This window comes from Cygnus atratus, chromosome 10 (genome assembly GCF_013377495.2).
Source record: "Cygnus atratus isolate AKBS03 ecotype Queensland, Australia chromosome 10, CAtr_DNAZoo_HiC_assembly, whole genome shotgun sequence".
Classification (NCBI taxonomy): domain Eukaryota; kingdom Metazoa; phylum Chordata; class Aves; order Anseriformes; family Anatidae; genus Cygnus; species Cygnus atratus.
In genome coordinates this window covers 6,930,999-6,951,316 of record NC_066371.1, presented here as the reverse complement: position 1 = coordinate 6,951,316, position 20,318 = coordinate 6,930,999, and the positions used below count along the sequence as shown (strand labels likewise).

Genomic DNA, 20,318 nt, shown 5'->3' with positions numbered 1-20,318 from the left:
AGCCTGATCGGAAGGCGACTGCAATTTCTTGAGAGAATTTTTCTTTTCTATTTTAGGCAGAAAGTATCTCATGTTTGGTATCATTGTGCAAATATTTTTAATTCTATGTAATTGCTGGTGAGTGAACGCTACACACTGGGGTCATGCCTTGTTTGTATTATTTTAATTAGATTTGGGGAAAGAAAATCCTACCAAATAAATTATGTGCCTGAAAATAAAATTCAAATATTAAAGATAAATTTGAATATTTTAAAAGCTTTAAAAATTATCTATAGTGTTCTGCTTTACTTTTAATTAAATACTTAAGCCCTTCAAAGGGATTCATTAACACATCTGCAATTCAGATTAATTCATTTTGTCACTGCTGTTTTGACAGATGGCCATATGTAGGATATGGTATTTTGCAAAGCAATCAGGCCACATGAGAAAAATTTGACAACAGATTGTGTTAATCTTTAAGGAAGTTTAATAATACATTGAAAAATAAAAAGCATATTATAAAAATGTATTTTCAATAAAACAGTACAAGATTTCAGAATTGTGGATCTCCGGTAAACTATTCAATTACTGTTTGTCTCACTGAGGGCTCTTCATGCATGTCATTCCTGGTCTTGGAAGTGCTCCATTTTTCAAACCTTAAGGGTTCATCCTTCTCTCTGATTCATGTACACATCTCCAATGAGCAGCAATGAGTTACCCATCAAGCGGAGCTCAGCCAGCTGAAACTTAGCACCAGCAAAGAGTGCATTTGTTATTGCCACCAAATGATCTGTTTTCGGATTCACTCAACACAAAGCTGACTATTCTCGAAAGTCTTAATCCAGTAAGTATTGCAACTCTGGGCCAGATTGCAGCAGAGCATTTGAGTTCAGCCTTAGCCTTAAAGCATCCAAGTCTCTGTGGGTTTACAGCTTGAATTTAAGCCTTCCTGGACAGCAGCCCAAGCCCTGAGCACCTTGGGGGCCTGATCCCCTCACTTAGAGGAGCTGCATGTGAAGGAACTTAAAGCTGCAGTTCTCGTCTGCTGCCATTCAGCCGAAGTCCAGACACGGTTATGGAGCCAGTGCTCAACTTTGCATTATTAATTCCAGCTTATTTTTTCTTCCTTCTATTTTTATTTTTTCTCTTTCCCAGGCAGCATCTGTAGCTCTCCTCCACAGAATCTGAGCACCTCCTGATATTAAGTTGCATCCGACAAATCAAAACCTACATGTTTTTACAACAGTATAGGTTGAACTTGAATTTGAACCAAATTCTTCTCTACCAACGGCTTCAGTGAGACATGCCAGACAGGTCAAATATAGTCTTTTTTATTAAATAGAGATCCAAAAAATAGTCAAAGAAAGGAAGAACACTCTTCACCAATTCTGAAAAATTAAATTGTTGCCTGTGTGCTTCCCATGTCTACATCATTAACGTTAATAACAGTGGGATGCACTCCCAGTTAAAAAGGCAGTAGGTGGTCATTATAGATTCAGTACTTCTCAGAAACATCCTGGACACAATGTATTCATACGTTGAATTAAACCTTTCTATGTTATTATTTTTAGAGGGAAAAAAATTCTGGCTGAGCTGTGGCTAATGAATTCACCTTTCTGTGTCAACTGCACTTGAAAAACTGCACTATGTTCTCTTTATACTCAAATGATTTCACAAATGGGACTAAATAAAACACTGATGATGATCTAATGCTCTGAAATTCTCTCCTCCACTTCGTCATACACTTCAACACAGAGGATTGTTGCTGTTTTTCAATCCACTTGTTGGGGATTCAAAAACCTGCCTCTCAAAAGACCATTTTATTATCCCTTTCAGGCTTATTGAAAATGTAAGGCAATGAATCAACAGAGAGCCCCTTGGACTGGGCAGCAGGGAGAGCTGACCTGGGGCTTCTTGGGCAGCAGGGGCTCCTAGGGCCCACCAAAAACACCCCAAAAAGGATTAATCAGCCAGTCTCAGCACTGGCACAAGGGTGGCATCCTCCTACCATATAACAGATATTCATTTAGTCCTGCTCGTGTCTTCATCACGAGAATGCAGAGTGTCACACCCAGCACCCAAAGCTATGGACATCAAGGGAGAAGAGATGCCGACTTCAGCCCCAAAGCCAAAGGAAACGGGTCCTCAAGCAAAGACGCAACGATATGACCGTACCACTGCAGCCAAAGAAGGAACTGGAGTTAAACTGAACTGCAGCTGGGTGAAACCACAAAGAACAACACACGTTGAGCAGTCAGCAAAGCTCAAGGCCCAGGGCTTAGTTTCTTCCATATCACGAGCACTCCAAGAGCCACACAGCTGGTGCTTGGGAAGCAAGTCTCCAAGGGATGATTCACATTCATAACAGAGCAGCTAATAATTGCCCACTTCTCATGCAGACCAAACACGGGGAAGGAAACACAGTGGCTCACACCAAGCTGAGGAGGTGCTGGGTTTCAGCTGTGAACCACGGTCTCCATTCATGAGACTGGGGAGCAGGACGAAAGGTGAGGGCTTGGTGGAAGAAGGAGCAAGAGCTGACCACTGACCTACAGAAGAACCCACCAGTCACGCTACGGGATCAGACTGCAACAGGAAATACAGCGCGTCCAGCAGCCTTGTTCACTTAGACCATCACGTTCCTGGTTTTCTTCACCTTCTGTTAGGTGCAGCGAAGCCCCACCATGAGGCAAGAGTATAGATTAATCCCCAGGGAACGAGTTTCACTTCAGCTTAGGGGCTCAAATCCATAGGCTTTTGCACACTTATAGTGGTACATGAATACAAAGAGACATAGCCTCATCACACTTTTGACATTACCCAAAAAATCTCTTATGCACGAAACCAGCAAGTCTCAAAAAACACCTTCCTGGGAAGGAAATGACAACAGGACAAAAAAGCGGTAGAAAAGCATTGATGTCCAAACAGGGAGGTCTCATCTGGTCAAAGAGGCAGGAGACGAGGACTGAAGCAACAGAAGAGGACCGACCCCGCTGCACAGAGATGCTGGCCATGGCAAGCTGCGAGAGGGATGCTGAAGGAGCACAGCAGATCCAAACTAGAGCAAGACCTGAGCAGAGAGGGTTGTGGCACAGGGAGAGACGAGGTGTGGGAAACCAGCAGGTCAAGAGATGGTGAAACAGACTGGAAGGGCTCTACTCACAGACAGGGATAAAACCTCTACGAGATACCTGCAGCCATCGAGGAAAGAGCGAGGATTTAGCACATGGCGGTGGAGGTGGCCACAGAAGATGACGGCCTGCATGTGCCCTTCAGGATTTCTCCGTCTCAGCCTCAGGATTTTATCGGGAAAGACAAGCAGGAGTTAAGGCTGCTAAGCTGATATTAATGACTAATTAGTATGCTATAAACTGTTAATTAGGAATTAGCTAAGTAGCTGTAGGGGGTCAGAGGAGACGGCAGCATGGTGCCTACAGGAAGGCAAGCTGAGCAAGGGTGATGCTGGTGCCATGGGACAGCCTTGGCCTCGGCCGTGTGGGCAGGGGAAGGAGGAGCTCTGCCTGCAGCTCTGCTGGGCTGAAAAGTCACTGCTCCTCAGCTCTCTGCCTTTTTTTCTATTTCAACGAGCTGCATGTGCAAGTTCAGTCTCTGCACTTCACTGTAGATCAGCATGACCGGACCCAAGAGCCAGCATGGTCAGGAATGCACCTAGTCCCTGGAGAGGGAAAGGAAGCAGTGCACAGAAGCTGAGACACCTACAAACTGCATTGCTGAGACATTCAATCTGAAGAGATGCATCTTCAGCCAAGAAACTGTGACTCATGATTTAATTTTTTCCAGGACATAAGATTTAGAAGTGATTCATTTGGTCAGAAAAAAACAGTCCTACCATTTTTCATTCCGGGGTAGTGTTCATCTCGGACCGTTTCTACCAATTTCCAGTTAGCAGAATAAAACCAAACTCCAGGTGATACTCTCATGGCACCAAGACTTTGAATCTCCCCTTACAGTAACCAAAAGAACTATTGCTTTTGGAAATGAACCTAATACTCTTTAACTCTTTCTTTAAGAAGCTGTTGCAGATTTGATCATTTTCAGCAGTGCAATTAAAGCAAAGCCAGCATGTTTATTTTATTTCTGGAGAAGAAACTGATTGAAACCATATTTATTGCCTTGGAGCAGAGCCAAAGTCCTGCTGAACTAATAGACAAGTGTGCAGATTATTAATTGCCATAAAAGCCATTTACAATATGCATTTGATAGCTGTATTGCTAAAGTGTCTACTCTGGTTAAAGTAAAATGGCTTTGCTGGATTTTCTCCTCCCTAGAGTGAGACTGGAAAGCATCTGATATGAATTTCAGCAAACTAAATACTTCCCATCCTTACTGAAATTCCTGCGCATATCAGTCAATGAGTCTTAACTCCCAAAAAGAGCTTAGGATCTAAATAACAAACTTTGAAATTTTCCTTCAGTTTAATTTAAAAACAAACCAAAAAAAAGGGGGAAAAAATGGTCTTTAATTTTAATGGGATTCTTAGAATTATGCTTTGGTCTAAGTGCCCCTTCCTGGAGATGATCTAAATTCAATCCTCACCAGGAAGGACGCTGCAACTCTGTGAGGTACAAATCACTGACAGGTAAGAGATTAACAAACCGAAGCCTTATATTTCTAACACAAATCTAAAAGATGCAGTTCTTTGCAAAGAAAATAGAGAGAGAGAGCGCAGCTGCCAGAGCCGTAGCCTTAGCAACCACACCTGTTTCATACTCACGTCGGCTTTCATACATGCTCCTGGACTGGGCCCAGATTTTGAATGGATCTGGCTTTTTCTGCCCAGAGCCGTCCGGTTGATCCGCGGCAGGCGGCTCGGTGGCGGCGTAGTCCGGCAGCACCTGCGCGCTGTGAACGGGGGAAGCGGTGTGCCCGCTGCGGTGGCTTGAGACGCTGTGCTGAGAACTGTTTTGGCTGTCTTTCCTTTCAAGTGGTTGCTGGAAGGGAGAAAGCGAGAGGAAAGAGAGAGAACAGACGGTTATTGGTGTTTGAGTGGGTGTTTTCCATCAATTTTTCTCCCTTCTTTGATCAGGGTTTCTGCATGCACAGAAGTAAATATATAAATCACAGTTTTGCTGCCACCAGTTAATTCTGGGTACAGTTAAACTCCCTGATGGCAGATTTTGATAGACAGACTGACAGAAAGAGATATGCAAAACAAAGTCATTTATCATAAAAAACATGCGGTTCTGCACCTCGCACGTAAAACAAATGTAAAGCTCATTATAGGTTACAAGTTTCAGAGCACTTCTTTTTTCCTACGGTAAGTCAGAAAAACTGAATCACATTAGGGTCTAACGTGAGCTTGCAAGAAAACAGAAAAACTACCAAATTTCTCTGGGAAAACATAAACAGTCCCCCTGAAACAGATGCAGGCACAGTCCTTACTATGAAAGATCACTTTTCCTCTGTAACCCCCACAACATGACTGGGCTGTCAACAGAGTACCAATTTCATGTCTCTGCTCCCCAGAGCATCCTGAGGATTACAGCAGACCTTCACAAATGTGAAGATGTCTATTTCCCATTTGATTTCCTTGCTTTAACTGAGCACTTTAAAACAGGAAAAAACGCATCCGCCTAAATTCAAAGCTTATTCAACAGCAGTGTGTCAAGAGCTCTGTCTGCTCAATATTTAGCTAAGCAGGGTACATAATTCTTAACTCAAATTCACACCGGTGTGCTCAGATGAAGCACAAGTCACATTTGCATCGCCAGAATTTGCGCTACTCAATATGCAGCAAAATCCTCCCTCGAAAAGAGCTCCCCGAACCATAGAGCAAAGGCTTTTAAATGCTCTTTGGAGATGACCTTGGGCTGGCATGCAGGTCGAGTCCCACCTCCCACCTGCGCAGGGAACCAGCACGATGCTTGTCCAACGGCCACCGTTCCCTGGCTACAAGGGGTCACCCCTGCGCTACCTAGAAACCTCAGGCAAAAAAAAATAAAAAAATTAAAACCTCCTACTGGCAGGTGGTGCCTGAAAACTTTGCAACGGGAACCTCTGCTTTGAGAGACCCTTCTGTAAAAAAAACAAGACGGGGTAGGGAGAAGAGCCAGTGGCAAACCCAGAGCAGGGCAGCACGGGGGCTGAAGCGCACACGGGTCTGGGGACCCACTCCTGTCCGCTGAATGCAAAACCCTGGGTGGGCAATGCTCCATCACAGCAGGGCTGAACTAATTACAGAGGAGCAAGTCACCACATCAAAGCAACCTTTTTCAGTCTTAACAATAGTCCTATTTTTTTTTTTTAATTGCACATATTTTTGGGCTTATGTCGAGAAAAAAACCCAGCTCCAACAGCCCAAATGGCTTTGACACTGCAGCCCCATATTCACGTCGTTGATCCACCACTAGCATTTTTTAAATGATGTCTCAATTGACTAGAATGTAAAATTGCCTTTGTCCTTTAAAGTAATTTTGAACAAAACATACCTGCTGTGATTACTCATCCACAGACTTTCAAATACAAATATCTGAACCAATTTCAAACATTTTTAGCTTTTTAAGTGGTAAAAGAAGCTAACTCACATGCAGCCCTTCAGTTTTTAAATGAAGCAGTTTAAAAACATCTATGCTGTGGATAATCACTCCTTTGTAACTTTAAAAAAAAAAAAAAAAGAGACAAAAAAAACACATTACAACTCTCAGTTCAACCATCTGGATTGTTTTGTTTGTTTGGCCAAACTACTAAAATAACTAAAAGCATCCTGTGAAACTTCAGGCCAATGTCACTGGAACTAGCTGGTTTACAGAACTCGGAGAAGAGGGACTCAAACGTAAAGCTTTATTCAACCCTCGGGGAAATGTTAAGAACTCTCTGAAAACTTTCTGATCTAAAGAGAAACAAAGTTTGAACTTCCAAGAGTGCTCTCACTTTATGATATGGAAGGTCTAAACACTGAACAAACTACGAATTCTGTTTTCTATTTGGGTTGCAAATGGAAGTGTCAGCTCATCTCAAGCAAAACCACCTCTAATTAAACCAGGGTTGCAATTGCAAATACATAGACATTTTCCAAGAAATAGGGGAAAACTTTTTCAGAGGGACAGTTGTTTTTCCAAACAATAATACTTTTAAAAGCCTGAAATATCTCAGTTTGGGAGTTGAAGAAGGGAGCAGAGAAAAGGGAAGACAACCATGGAAATCATGGATATATGTAATTAAATTAATTCAAGAAAACATTAATCAACTCTCACATCACTAGATTAGGACACAAACATCTTTTCACGTGCTGGATCAGCTTCAGCTCCGAAGGAGCTCCTGAAATGGGGACTGGCCAGATGATGGAGTTTGCGCCTTGGTGCAAAGGCTGAGTTTTCCCAAGAGAGCTGAGCCAACATTACACTGGTGGAATCCTCTGCTTCCTGCCTTGTTCCTAGCTCTGGGGCCCGTCCTCCTGGGTCCAGGTCCGACTGCCCACATCGACCAGCTCCCACACAGGCAGAAGGCAGCCAAGCCAGGGCCAGGTGAGCAGGGGCTGTTTGGGGCCAGACCTCTGCAGACCTCACCCTGCGATGCTCTTGGTGTCCACCTTTTTCAGTGCAAAGAGAAGCAGACCAGCTGAACCGTGTTGACTTTGACAGCAGCTACAAAAGCATGGGGCGCTGAGCTACCCACATCAGCAAGAGCACCCCTGACTCTGGAGTGGGAAGAGGAGGCAGCAGCGGTCAGTGTTTGGGACACAGCAGCCTTCTAGGATTCCTTGACCCCGCCATGAGTCCCTAAGCACTGAGCACCTCGCCATCCTCCGATGACAGGGAGGGAAGAAAAAAGCAAAGGCCTTCAAATCTTCAGCTGAGGAGCTTGGAGCTGTTGGGCTTCAAGGGACGCAGGAGGAAAACTGATTACAGAAGTGTACAAGAGCCTGAAAGATGCTGCAGATCCCCACACGGCAGAGCCCCATTGGTCATTCATGCTAAACTAAAGAGCAATTAGCCGTTACTTCGTACAGGGACTGCTAAAACAACGGAGGCCTGTGACAGGGCTGGGGCACTAACCACTGCCTGTGGCCCTGTATGGCTGCGGCAGGCCAAGAAACCCACAGCAGAGGCGCGGCGGTGGCAGGGAACGTGTCCTGCAGCGAGTCCACACCAAAGGCTTGGCACAGGAGTCCCCAGGCATGAAACAGCAAGAGGGGAGAGCTGCTGGCTCCCTCGGCATTACACGGTGGGGAAAAATGCTCTCTGAATGGAGAAGGATGTGTCGTATTGTGCTGTGAAGCGATTGCTCCTGACAAAAACAGGACACGAAGCGGAGCCCCAGGTACTGCCTCACCACCCAAAATACACGGCAAGTCTCTCTGCAGGGACAGGCTGTGCACAGGAATTGCACTTTGGGCCACAGTTCAGCTAGGCTGACATTGTACTGAGAGAAAAGTAAGCTTTTTGGAAGAGCTTGGCACTTTCCCTGCAGTGATCTTGTCTGCTGCTGATCGAGCTGCAGAGTTTGTGCTCGAGAGCATTTTGGAGAAGCTGGTGCTGGCGGTGACAGCAAGCAGAGCTGGGAATGAGAATCTTTGCCCCCTTGTGGAGTGTTTTGATGCAAGCAAAAAAAAAAATGAAATAGAAAAGAAGAGAAAAGTTTGTTTTCATCCATGTTATACCAGGATAATTGCAGGGGAAATTGCTACGCTAGACAGAACTTTCACGCTGAAAATTTATATCCCCAGACAGTCAATACAAAGGTACTGTCCATTTGCATTTAAAGATGAATCAATGGGAAACTGGAAACAAAGCAGCACAGAGAGCTGCTGTGGATGCATCCTTGGTAGCAGTGCAGGGGGAAGGAAGTGCCCAGTCCCTTGTTTGGCTGCAAACTTCAAGATCTGAAGATCTGGCTCTCAAGATATATTTTTTTAATCTAATTTGGCTCTTTCACCAAGGCTAAAAAGTTCTCCCTAAAATAAAAGAAACATAACAAAGCTCATCAGAAGATGCACAGGCTGAAAAATACAGCCCAGGAAAACTGAGCTCAAGGTAGCAAAGTATTCCCAGACCTTGCCACAGCTCCAGCATGAACAAAACCTCGCCAGGGGTCTCCGACACCTTCTCCAAGCTGGGATGTGCCCAACAGCCTGAAGTCTGCCTTTTGGGAACACGGGACTGGGGCTGATAGCTAAAAATAGGGCTTGCGGAAGAAAGGGACAGCTGCAGACAGTAAGCCGAGGGTACACCAAGGATTTGGGAAAGGACAGGGGGTAACAAGAGCGGGCTTTTCACTTGAGCAGAGAGGAGCAGAGGATGAAGACCTGAGCTTGTGCTCAGCGGGGAGCACAGCAGTGGGCAGGCCTGGCTCTGCTCCGCCAGGACAAGAGCGCTTTTCCCTGCCCGTGGGTTCCCCGAGGGGCTTTGCTGCAGGTTTCTGTGCTCAGCCCCTGCATGTCACTGATGCCGGGGATGGAGGCAGCGGCTCCACATGCCCGCTGTGCCCCCGCGAGGGGTGGCCGCTCGCTGGAGCTGCCGCGCAATGCAGAAGCGTGGTGGTGCAGCGGTGCAACACGGCGCTGCTAATTGCCGATGCAAATGATCCGCGGGCAGGCAGCGGGAATAGGAGACAGGCAGAGGGAATAGGAGGCTCAGCTTCTCGTGAATCCTCGGCTTCAGATGCGACAGCATCGCCTGGGGCTGTAGTAAAAAGTACTGGAGGGAGCCTAGAGCAAGGTGATGGGTTCAGGAGAGGCACGCGAGGGGCTGCTTCCCCAGGGCTGGCCAGCTCCTCCGAGCTAAGAGTAGGAGGAAAACTGCCGTTGCAGTGCTGCACCTGTTTGCAAGCAGTGGCTTTGTTTCCTGAGGCAGGATTACCCTGATTTCTCTGCTGCTCACACTCTCAGGGAGCATCACTGCTCCCCAGACAGGTGTCTGATGGCAGGAGCCAGCTCCCCGACTCCGAACACACGTGGGGCAAAGCCCGAGACTCGCTCGGCGGGGCTGGTTTAGTGCTGGCAACCAGACTTCGAAGCGAGTGCAGCAGCTCCCGCTCCGACCGGGGAAAAATGTGCAGGCAGAGAAAAGAAACGTGCCAGCCGCGTACATCTCACACGCTGGCTTCTGTCTTACCGAGGGCTGAATTAATCTCCGCGTACGACACAGAGGCGAGCGCACAGGGTCTGACATGCCCGCGATTTGCGAGGGAGCACACCCCGCGCTTCTGCCTCTCCGCATTAATGCGAGCTGACAATGGCACAGGCCTGGGCTCACGTGACTTTAATCAGCGCTGCCCTAAGCCATCAGGATCACATTAATTATTTCAGGGCTTTCTTTTGGGAGGAACAGAGAACTCGTACGGAAAGCGGGAGCCTTCTGCTCAGACCCTTGGCGAGGCTCTCGCCCAGCTCTGCAGCAAGGCGGCGGGCACCCAGCTGCAGGTTTTGGCACCCGGGGGGAGTGTCGGTGAAGTTTCGCACAGTCTCGCAGCACGGCAAAGACCTCATGCACTCTGCTTCCCCAAAGCTCTTTTTCTCCCTTCCTCTCATCAGCAAACTGGAAACTTTCAAGCTTAAGTGCTCCATTCCCTTTAAAAATAAAGCATTTCTTTTCGTTGCATATAAATAGCACGTTAATATTTTTTCTACAATATCATGCACGGAGCTTTAATGACACTTTAGCTCACAGCTAGCACGCTAGTAGCTAACATGTCATCTGGCTAACAGCTTTACATGGAAGTAAGATCAGGATGGACAAGAACATGCCCGATTTTTTTCTTTGTAATATCAAAACTCACACCTGCAGCACAATCCTGCTCAGAAGGAAAATGCCTCCAGAGCAAGCACTCGGAGAGCTGCCTGCATTCACATGAAACTGCAAACACGCTCCAGTCAGGCTTTGTCTTTCTCGGCAAGGTACATGCTGTCACGTTCTGTCAATAATTCAGCTCACGAAAACTCAGGGAGTTAATGGAAAAGGTCGGTGCCTACAAACACCCAACAGAAACTGCTATCTGGCAAGAAGGTGGAGCCTCCCATCTTTCCAAAAGGAAACAATAGCTCTTTTTTTGGTAAGTTAAACAGGAGAGAAGCTCATCTGCCAGGGGAAGGGGATCTGTAAACCTGAGGCTTTATTTGCAAACCAGCCCCTCTTCTGCACTGCATCCCGCTCTCGTCTCCCCACGCAGCACAAGCTGTGCAAGGTAATCACGGCTGCAACAGAAAGACAACTTAAAGCCATCAAAGCCCGCAACGAAAACAAACCAAACTCACCCCTTCCTCCCTCAAAGCAGACAGACAGACAAAAATAGCAGGTGAAAAAAAAAAAGTGCTTACCGACTTTGGGCTCTTCTTTGGGACCGGCAGTCCTGAAAAATGGCAACAAGGGAAAAAATGAGCGTTAGCAGCGAAACGTTACCTTCCCTCACAGAAAAACCGCCTAGGTGTTTTCATCCGAACGTGGCCATCTGCAGAGTTAGGTCAGCTTTCCCTCTCGCGCCGGAGTTCCCAGTCTGTTCATATCGAATCAAAGCCCGGGGAGAGGCAGCGCGAGCGCGAGACGGGAGCGAGGGCGCGGGGGGAGCGCTGGCGCTGCATTAGCTATGCTGCCTTGTGCCGCAGCAGCCGGCAGGCTGCGAGAGAAACCCACAGCCCGCGGCAGGCGCCGAGCGAGCCCCAGCGCCTGGGCAGAATCGCCAACGCTCCCCCCTGGCTTAACGGGAGCCTCGGCTCCCAGCGAAGCCGAGGATGTTTGCCTTTTGACGCGATCGCCTTGTCGATTTTACCGGGCCAATCACAGCAGCGCAGGGGGAACAGGTTGATTTTTTAAAAAGTATTTCTCTGGAAATAGATTTTTTTTTTTTGGAAAGAAAAACCTACATTGGCTCGAGGTGGGAGGTGCCGGCTGGGCAAAGGAAAACAAAAGCACACGGGCGAGTGAGCTTTTATCCCTAAAAGCGTGAAAGCCACTGAGAAAACATGTTTCCTTCCTGTCCATCCTAAGTACAAATCTTTGAAGCCAGAGATTTTATCTGTTAGCTACAATTTCAGGGAGCTGTGGCTTGAAAACAACACTGCCAGTGTCCTGACCCTGGGGGGGATGCTAGGGAAAAGGGGGGCTTACGCAGGTTGGAGGCGATGCAAAGGAAGGAACAACTGGGATGGCAAGAGAAGGTTTCTTCAAGGACAATTCTGCATTTTGGAGCTGCCTCTTGCTCGCTCTGTGATGAGCGTGAGCCAAAGAACTCAAGTGGGATTTGTACCGACTACTTCTGTGTGGCTCCGTTCCCAGCAAAGGAGACGCTTGTGCGGGGGAGTTTACCCCCAGCGCAGGAAAAGCTGTCTCCTGGGCACGCCGCACATGGTCCTCTGCTGCCGGAGGAGAGGGAGCCCCCCCATTCTGCTCTGTGTGGCACTCCAGAAAAGAACCGTAAACTAAAGCACAGATTACCCTCCACACTAAGTGCTCAGTAATTCAGACGTCTGAAATCTGCTTTTGTCTTTAGGATGTGATTTATGTGGCATTTATGCCACATTATGTTTTCTACTTCATGCATTTTGTCTGTGCTAAAAACCATGCCCTCATCTAACTTTTGCACAGAGAATAAAATAAGTGATGCAAGCGAATTACAAATGTGCCTAGGAAGAAGCTCATTTTAAGGTAATTAGGGAAATGTTAGTTCTGAATAGGGAAGATCCACAATTAAAAACGATAAACAGAGCTCACTGCTGCCTGCTCGCAGACAGGGCTGAAAACCGTAATGAGCATTTTAAATGAAATGTTTTCTGCTTTTGAGGAACATCCACGCTCTGCACGTCACTGCGGTGTGCTCCCAGGCACAAGCAGATACCCCTCCAGGCACTGATTGATCGAGGGACATCGAAACATCAAAACTGTTTGAACTGAACAACTGAGGCTGCACCTCCGTTTCTGCTGGCAGTGACTGGGTTTGCATAATAGACTTAAAGAGTAAAGCACTAATAATGTGCACGGCGAGCCACATTTTTAACAGGCATCGTTTATCATAGACAGAAGCACACGGACAGGAATTCTCTCTCCCTCGCCTTCCACATGCACGCACACACGTTCACTCTTCCTTTCCAAGAGATGCTCTTCCCTATTAAATCAATAGGTAGGACAGAGCTCCATGCATGCACGCATCCTTGGCAGACCAACATGAGCCGGAAGAAGTATTGCAGCAATTTAAATGTTCCTTGCAAAATATAAAGCTGAGATGCAGCTGGGCTGTCAGTTCAAACTGTACCAGAATTTAGTGTATTGCATCACAACCATTAAATGTTAAAATTTACTAACTATGAGCTACCGAACAAACCTTTCCTTCAAAGTTTGTAGGTAATTTTAACTTTTCCAATCTAAAAGAGATGGAAAATGGTTGAAAAATGATGGAAAATGCCCACAAGGCCATTGTTTGGCAGGTCCTTTAGAGGCTGATGAATCTTAACAGTGTTACTGCTCTGTACCAGTGTTTGCTGCAGAATTTGCAATAATTGACTTTTTACTAAAATAAGTGGCTGCAGAACACGTTCACAAATATTGTTAGCTGTTCGTGGGACAGGCTCACAGTCAGGGGAATGACGTGCCTGTACATTTTCCTGTAACGAAGTTATTTATTCACCTAATTAGGGACTCGGTTCTGGATGCAGCAGGCCAAACGAGCAAATGATAGGTGTAACACGTAGTTTTCATGCTCAGATGATGGAAAGGATGTGCTATTTAACAGTGACGAACGCAAAGCGCTTGCATAAGCCCCAGCTCCTGGGAGCGCCACAAGCAAGGAAATGATGAGCTTTCCCAAAAGCTTACAGCATACGCAAGTGCCCACGCCTCTGAATTCGGGATGGTGTCAACTCTGAATTACAACATTCATCTTTCTATTACATTAACCGCATCCCATTGCCACCCAGGCACTGCTCATGCTGTGCCTTGCCTGGTTCTGCACATCCTGGAGGCTGCCCATCCTCTCCTGAAGTCTTCCCACGAGTTTTCAGAGCTAGATGGACCACACGTGGACTTAACACTTTGCATCTCCCTGGCATTTCTGCCAATTTTTGGTGCTCAGAGTCACGGCATTCACATCCCCAGCTACAGAAACCACAAGGCTTTGCTGCCTTTCCCCACTCAAATTTGACAAGGGAGTAGTAATGGTTGTACCAACACTGTTGGCAGTGCGGTTCCTCTGTGATTTAATCCACGTGGACATCTCCAACCAGCACGGTAAATGCATCTCCTCATCTTGGGGGCTTTTGGAGGTGCAGATTAGAGAAGACGGAAGGCAGAGCAGTGCAAGCGAGCGGGGCTGGTGTCATCACAGAGTTAACAGTGTTTTAAAACAAACCGGCACATCTGGTAAACAATGTCAATATGACCCAAACCCCCTTGAATGGGCTCATTGTAGCTACTTACAGAATGTGACTGGAATTAAATTAATTAGAAAACACAAATTACTCTCCTCTAAATAACAATGTAATAAAGCAACTGCTTAATGAAAAATACCAGTGATCAGCGAGCAATCCACAAGCACAAAAAAAGGGATTGTAATCACACTAAATTTGCAGACTCGTCAGTAAGGGAAGAAAGGCTTCATACAAGGTTAGTCAAAAATGAGTCAGATGCAAGGATCTAAATTAAACTAATTATCACAGAGATTATTACATTTATCTTAACAAAACCTCTCTCTTTTTTCTCCAGTACTCCCTAAAGCTCTATGTACAGCTGGCTGCATCCATCTGCTCAACTATGTTTTGTAACGCAGGGAAAAAAATGCAAATCATTAAGCAAGTTTTGTACCATGACTCCAGCACTCTTTATGCCTTTACCCATCACGGGCAATATTCTGCTGTGTGACACCAAATTATGTTGTGAATGATGCAGTGCACGAAGTAAGGTCGCAAGCCAGTTCCTTTCATATTATTCAGCATGTGTTAACTTTGCAGTCTTCTGCGGTAAACCTTTTGGTGCTGGGAAGCTGTGAGTACCCCAACCCTACATGCTATGGGATCATGGGAGAGCCCAGGGCCAAAACAGGGAAGTCACCCCCAGGTGTTGCTGTCTGTAACACGCAGTGGTCCTCAATTTGTACAAGAACATTTTCTCAACCCTTTTTGTCTTTATGCAACCAAAGTAGCATGGGCAGACCACAACACGTGGCAAATTCTGTTTCACTGAGCACGTACAGAACGCGATATTTAACTACAAATCTGTACCATAACCTGGGCCGGACTCTGGTGACAGACCTTAGAAGACCACAGATGTTCAAAAATTACCCAGATGGACACCAGACACATCACATTTGAGACACAGTGGATTAAAATGATCAAAGGCTGAGTCTTACGGAAGACATCCAGTCATCCCCTCTGTACAGCTCAGTTATGCGAAGGTCAGCTGGAGCGAACACTTCTCCCTCTACCACCAACAAATATATATGTTTATATACATGTATATGACACACATATATATATGTTATAACATAAATATACGTAGATATATGCACACACACAAAATATAAATATATATTTATGGTATTATAGTTATATTATGGTATTATAGGTATGTATTTCAATGGGATCCAGCTGAAGTTGGAACAATACCAGTTCGCACAACCCATCCACAGGACAAAGGTGCTTGAAGTCACTAAGAGCCCACCCAGAACCTAGATATATCATCTTATTTATTGCTAACAATCTCTGTGGCAACTGCTCAACACTTTTCAGCGTTTGGGTGCTTTTGCAGACGGCGAAACAGAACAACTGAGACAAGATCTTCGCTTCCCGTGACTGTTTAACATTTCCAATCAGGACACCCTGTGAACCACCTGCATCCTACAACAAAAATGCCATAGGTGAGCCCAGGTGAAGAGGTCACCCATTTGGTTTTGCCTTTATGTGGTCTGCAGCCCAGAATGCACAACAGCTGAAAATTAGGGGGAGATGAATAAAAACGCAAGAAAAGAAACATTTCAGATTGTGTCACAAGGTTAACATTTGCAGAGAAAACATTCCTGCCTGGGAAAAAAAATAATAACTAGCTTTCTAAACAGTGCTGCTTACACTGTGCTGAATAAAAGCCAAAGGCTGTATCAAAGGAAACAGACACTATGAAAGATGAGGGGTAAAGTACCGGAATCAGGGGGTACACAACAGTATATGGCATTGCACATTGATCGCTATTTTCTGTGTGCAAAAGAAGGAACTCTAAATAATTAACGCTAATGGCCATTAGTGCTGCTGGGGGCAGGGGAGACGAGGTGGTAGTGACAAAGCAATCCCCTTGATTCTGTATAATCCATTGCCAAAGAATTTTTAATAGAGGACAAAAACTATCTAACAAAAAATGGAGGGAAGTTGATCTTTTCCAGAGTGAACAAAGATCAAGGAAACGCACCAGAGTAATTGGCAGCAAGAGACTCAAGTCTGCACACAGTCGTAAGGAGCTCCACCAAGAAGAAAACCCCTGCCTCGTTCCTGGACAACTTTCCTGCCCATCATTGTGATCTGCATAACAAGAGCATCGCTGTGCTAGCAAGAAAATCAGCTCTGCAATGCAAGCTTTAAGTGAGAGAATAATTTACACTGAAGGAACTTAGCCCTGCCATAAATCAAATTTGGTAGCTATCAAATAAAGTGAAAAATGCCACGTTTCTGATGCTAATGTTGAATGCTAATGCTAGGAATGGGTTGTTTTCAAGAGACCATCTCGGGCATTATTAACCCACTGGCACTAGCAAAAAGCATAATGAGGCATAGTATATTATCACCATTAACAAGAATTTCAGCTTTAGGTGCTCTAAAGATGTTTAATTGTATTAACTTCAATTAGTCATTCTCAGTCAGGATGCAAAACAATTCCCTTCATTTGCAAATCCAGTCATATTTGCAGCATCTCAAACCAGAACTGACTGCAGAAGTGATAAAGAAGATATAGGCCAATAAAATGCTATTTAATTACTACAAAAATATAAATTTAACTATGTAGTAAGATACATATGGTAAAGCCAAGACAGTAAGATAATAAAGTGATTGAGAATTAGTGCAACCATTACCCATCCAGCCAATGGCTGGAAGCATGTCAGCAGTTGTTAGAATTTTATTTATGAAGCTCATTAAATGAAGAGTTCTTCCTAAAGCTTGAGCGGTTGAAGTCATTTGCTTAAATGAAAATCTCTGTTAATATTTAAACAAATATGTACATAGACATTAAATTTCTTAAACCTCAGGAATTTGAGAAGGTGAACACCAGAACTGGAAAGTAATTAGAAACCTTCGTGTCCTTTATATATATGTGTACATAATATAAATTTACATGTGTACACAATATAAATTTATATGTATTTCCATATACTAAAGGGGCTATGCATGAAGCTACTTACCCTTTACCACAAGCCCACAAAACCTACGACTTGCATGCTTTACTTTTAGAGCATGTCACATTTTTTTCAGTATGCTGCAATTTCGGTTGTCCCTGAAGTTAAGTGATAATAAATCAGGGGTTTGATTTCTAGCTTGGAGAGGCCCAGTTCCAAATGTCATCTCCTCAGCTGGCTGTCCCAGGGCATGGCCATGCGGGCACCAAAGGGAGGTGACACCTGGAAGACCATCTCAGGTGCCTCTCCAAGCTCAGCACGGAGCACGCTGCTAGAGGAAAAAACTTATTGTGCTGTTGTCACATCCAGAGTTATCTCCTGAGGGTGTTTGTCTTCAGACTTACTGCAGCACTGTTAAAAGGTGTAAATCCACATGCTCGAACCTGTTTGGTTTATGGCAGGTTCTCTTATTTCATATTTGGTCAGCAGCTCATACAAAGGGGATGCCTGCAAATAGGGCCCTCTTGGCATTAGTTTGCTGTTGCTATTAATAAGTAACATCCCTTAGTAATATGATAATATTTACAGAATGCTCAGCCAGATTCTGTCCTGGGGTATGCACATGCGCACATTGCACAAGACAGATTTTTTTTTTACTAGAGGACAACAGATTTGCCATGACTTTATCAATTTACAATACAGTTCTCTATAAAAACGAATCAGTAACCCAGTATACTTCGATATCTGCAACTGTGCATCTCAGAAACTAACCCTTGAGGATAAGGATGGAGTCAAAAATTCTGGGGGGCCCTTATCCACCTGCCACATCCCTCCCAATATCACCTTCCTGTGTCCCCAGCATCCTCAGCCAGCTGTGCCAGTGCCCTGAAGCTCAGCCTCCTCCACCCAGTTCCTCTGATCTACCTGCCTGCCAGCTCTCCCAGACCAAGACATGGCACGCTGCAGGCTCCTGACAACACAAAAGGCACCGCTTTACCGGGGCCTTAAGGCTGGTACAGTCCTAATTACTACCACCATCACACCTGATCGAGGAAAAGAAACACAGAAAGGAAGAAAAAGGAAATCCTGATGCTGGGTAGGGAAAAAAAAATATAATAAAAATCCACAATTAAATTCAGAAAAGACTTAGAAACACAAGGGTATATATTTAAAAACAATCTGTCTCAGAACAAAACCATCCACTAGTACATTATAACGCTATCCTTCTTCCTCAGTTTTGCCTACCTGCTATTGCTTTTAATGACTCTCCAAATGTAGTTAATTACAGTGATAAACAAAGCCCTTTCTTGGATTTCTGATAGCTCATTAATTCTGTTATGACTGGTTATTATAATGCCAAATCAGGGCAGCAGCCACCGCACCCACCTGCAGCGTGGCTGATAAAAACTCCTTATTTACAAGTACACTCACACCCAAATGCCACACAGGCAGCACAAACGGGTAGGAGGAAAAACTGGGTGGAATAAAACCCTCTGAGCTGCACAGCTCCAAGTCTGCTCCATTTCCTGCTGTGCAAATCCTGATGAAGATGTGGGAGGCACATCCCTAGTTAAATCTGCCTTATCTAATGCCTAGTACTAGGTTCTGCTGTGCCACCTTGTGTTATAGCGCATCACGTTTGATAGAAAACAACGCTGTGTGGATTTGAGTTGCTCCACTTCTACCACTTCGGCATTTAATACCAAAACCAAATCAAAACATGAGGGGGAAAAAAAACAAACCCACAACTTTCAAAACCTCAAGCTGGGGAGAACAAAAGGCTTTGGGAAGAATTTCAGAGCTCTTGCCTTCCGTTTGCTAAGCAACCTCCAGTTTTGTTCTCATCTAAGAACGAGCTGCTTTCTGAAAGATAAGGCGGTTCATGCAATAAAACATCCCGATGAGAAGATTTCAGACATTTTTTCTTCCAGCGTTCAGCAATCTCTTTGGTATTCTTACTGATTTTAAAGCAGATCCAGTGCCACAGAAAGGCAGCCAAGTGTATAACGTGCACAGCGTCGCTATCGCCTTGTCAGCGTGCAACATTATGCGAACCTGAAATGATGTTGTTAATCCAAATACGTTAATTGCTCATCCCCTTAATAATCAAAGTACAGGTTTCCTCCTGGCCTCCAGGCACACTTCATGGAATAGCTCAAAACTTTAGGAAATTACCTCAGCCCTTAAAATTAAGGCAAAGCGTGTTACAAAATGCCATGCAATGAATCAGCAGCTGCTCGGTGCTCTTCTGCCCTTCCCGGTGACTCTGGAGCTCGGTGACACACACGTCTGGGGGACACAAGCTACAGCCTAGAAAGGCCGTGCTGCCACAGAAATGCAGGGCAACTGATGCAAAACTAACGCTGACCCAAAAAGCAGATTTCCGGCATCTCTCCATTTGCTTACTCATTTCTAGAAGAGAATCAAACGGAGTCAATGAAGGGTAGCTGGGGGGAAAACACTTGTGCCTCCAATGTCTTACAGATCAGAGTCAGCACTTTGCATGCCCCACACCAGCAAGAGCTGGAAATTCTGCAGGCAACTAAAATGCCCACATTCCAGCAATGCCAATTTTCCTTCGTTATCAGGATTGCAATAAAATATAAAGCTGTTGGTTTTTGGAGTCAGGTGCTCATATGTGCATTGTTTGAAGTTTCTTAACCTTTGGGGTTTTGAAAAGGCAATTATTATGAATACTAGAGGCTTGAGATAAAAAGACAGAATAATACATATTATTTTTATATCTGGAGTTTTGGGGCCTTAAATGAAGCGCTTGGGCTTATTGAGGTTGATAGTTGAATTTGTTTCTTCCTATTTCAACTGGATGCCTTGCATTGAGAAACTCCAGCATGACCTGGTAAGGCTAATTAATTAGTTCCTGCAAATGCACTGTTTGTATGAACATTAGTAACGCACATCGAACACTAAGGTGCCTCAAAAAGCAACCAACAATTATGCTTTGTGGCTACAGGCATTTGTAGGCATTCAAAACCTTGCTGAAACCCTACTGCCTCCTGGAGTCTAATGGGAGCCTTGCCATGAACTTCGGCAGCACCAGAACTTCATGCTTTTGGTAAAAA

The 20,318-nt window shown here is 45.1% G+C and overlaps 1 protein-coding gene across 27 annotated transcripts in view; it reads right to left on the bottom strand.

Annotated features, from left to right (window-relative positions):
• MAGI1 (membrane associated guanylate kinase, WW and PDZ domain containing 1) overlaps positions 1-20,318 on the bottom strand; it is a 326,290-nt gene that overhangs the window by 27,059 nt on the left and 278,913 nt on the right. For all 27 annotated transcript variants that reach the window (XM_035546638.2, XM_035546640.2, XM_035546642.2 and 24 more), the window contains 2 exons: positions 11,255-11,286; positions 4,715-4,931 (listed from right to left, as the gene is read on the bottom strand). In XM_035546638.2, the coding sequence (XP_035402531.1) occupies positions 4,715-4,931; positions 11,255-11,286 (249 nt within the window). The remainder of the gene's footprint in view (positions 1-4,714; positions 4,932-11,254; positions 11,287-20,318) is intronic.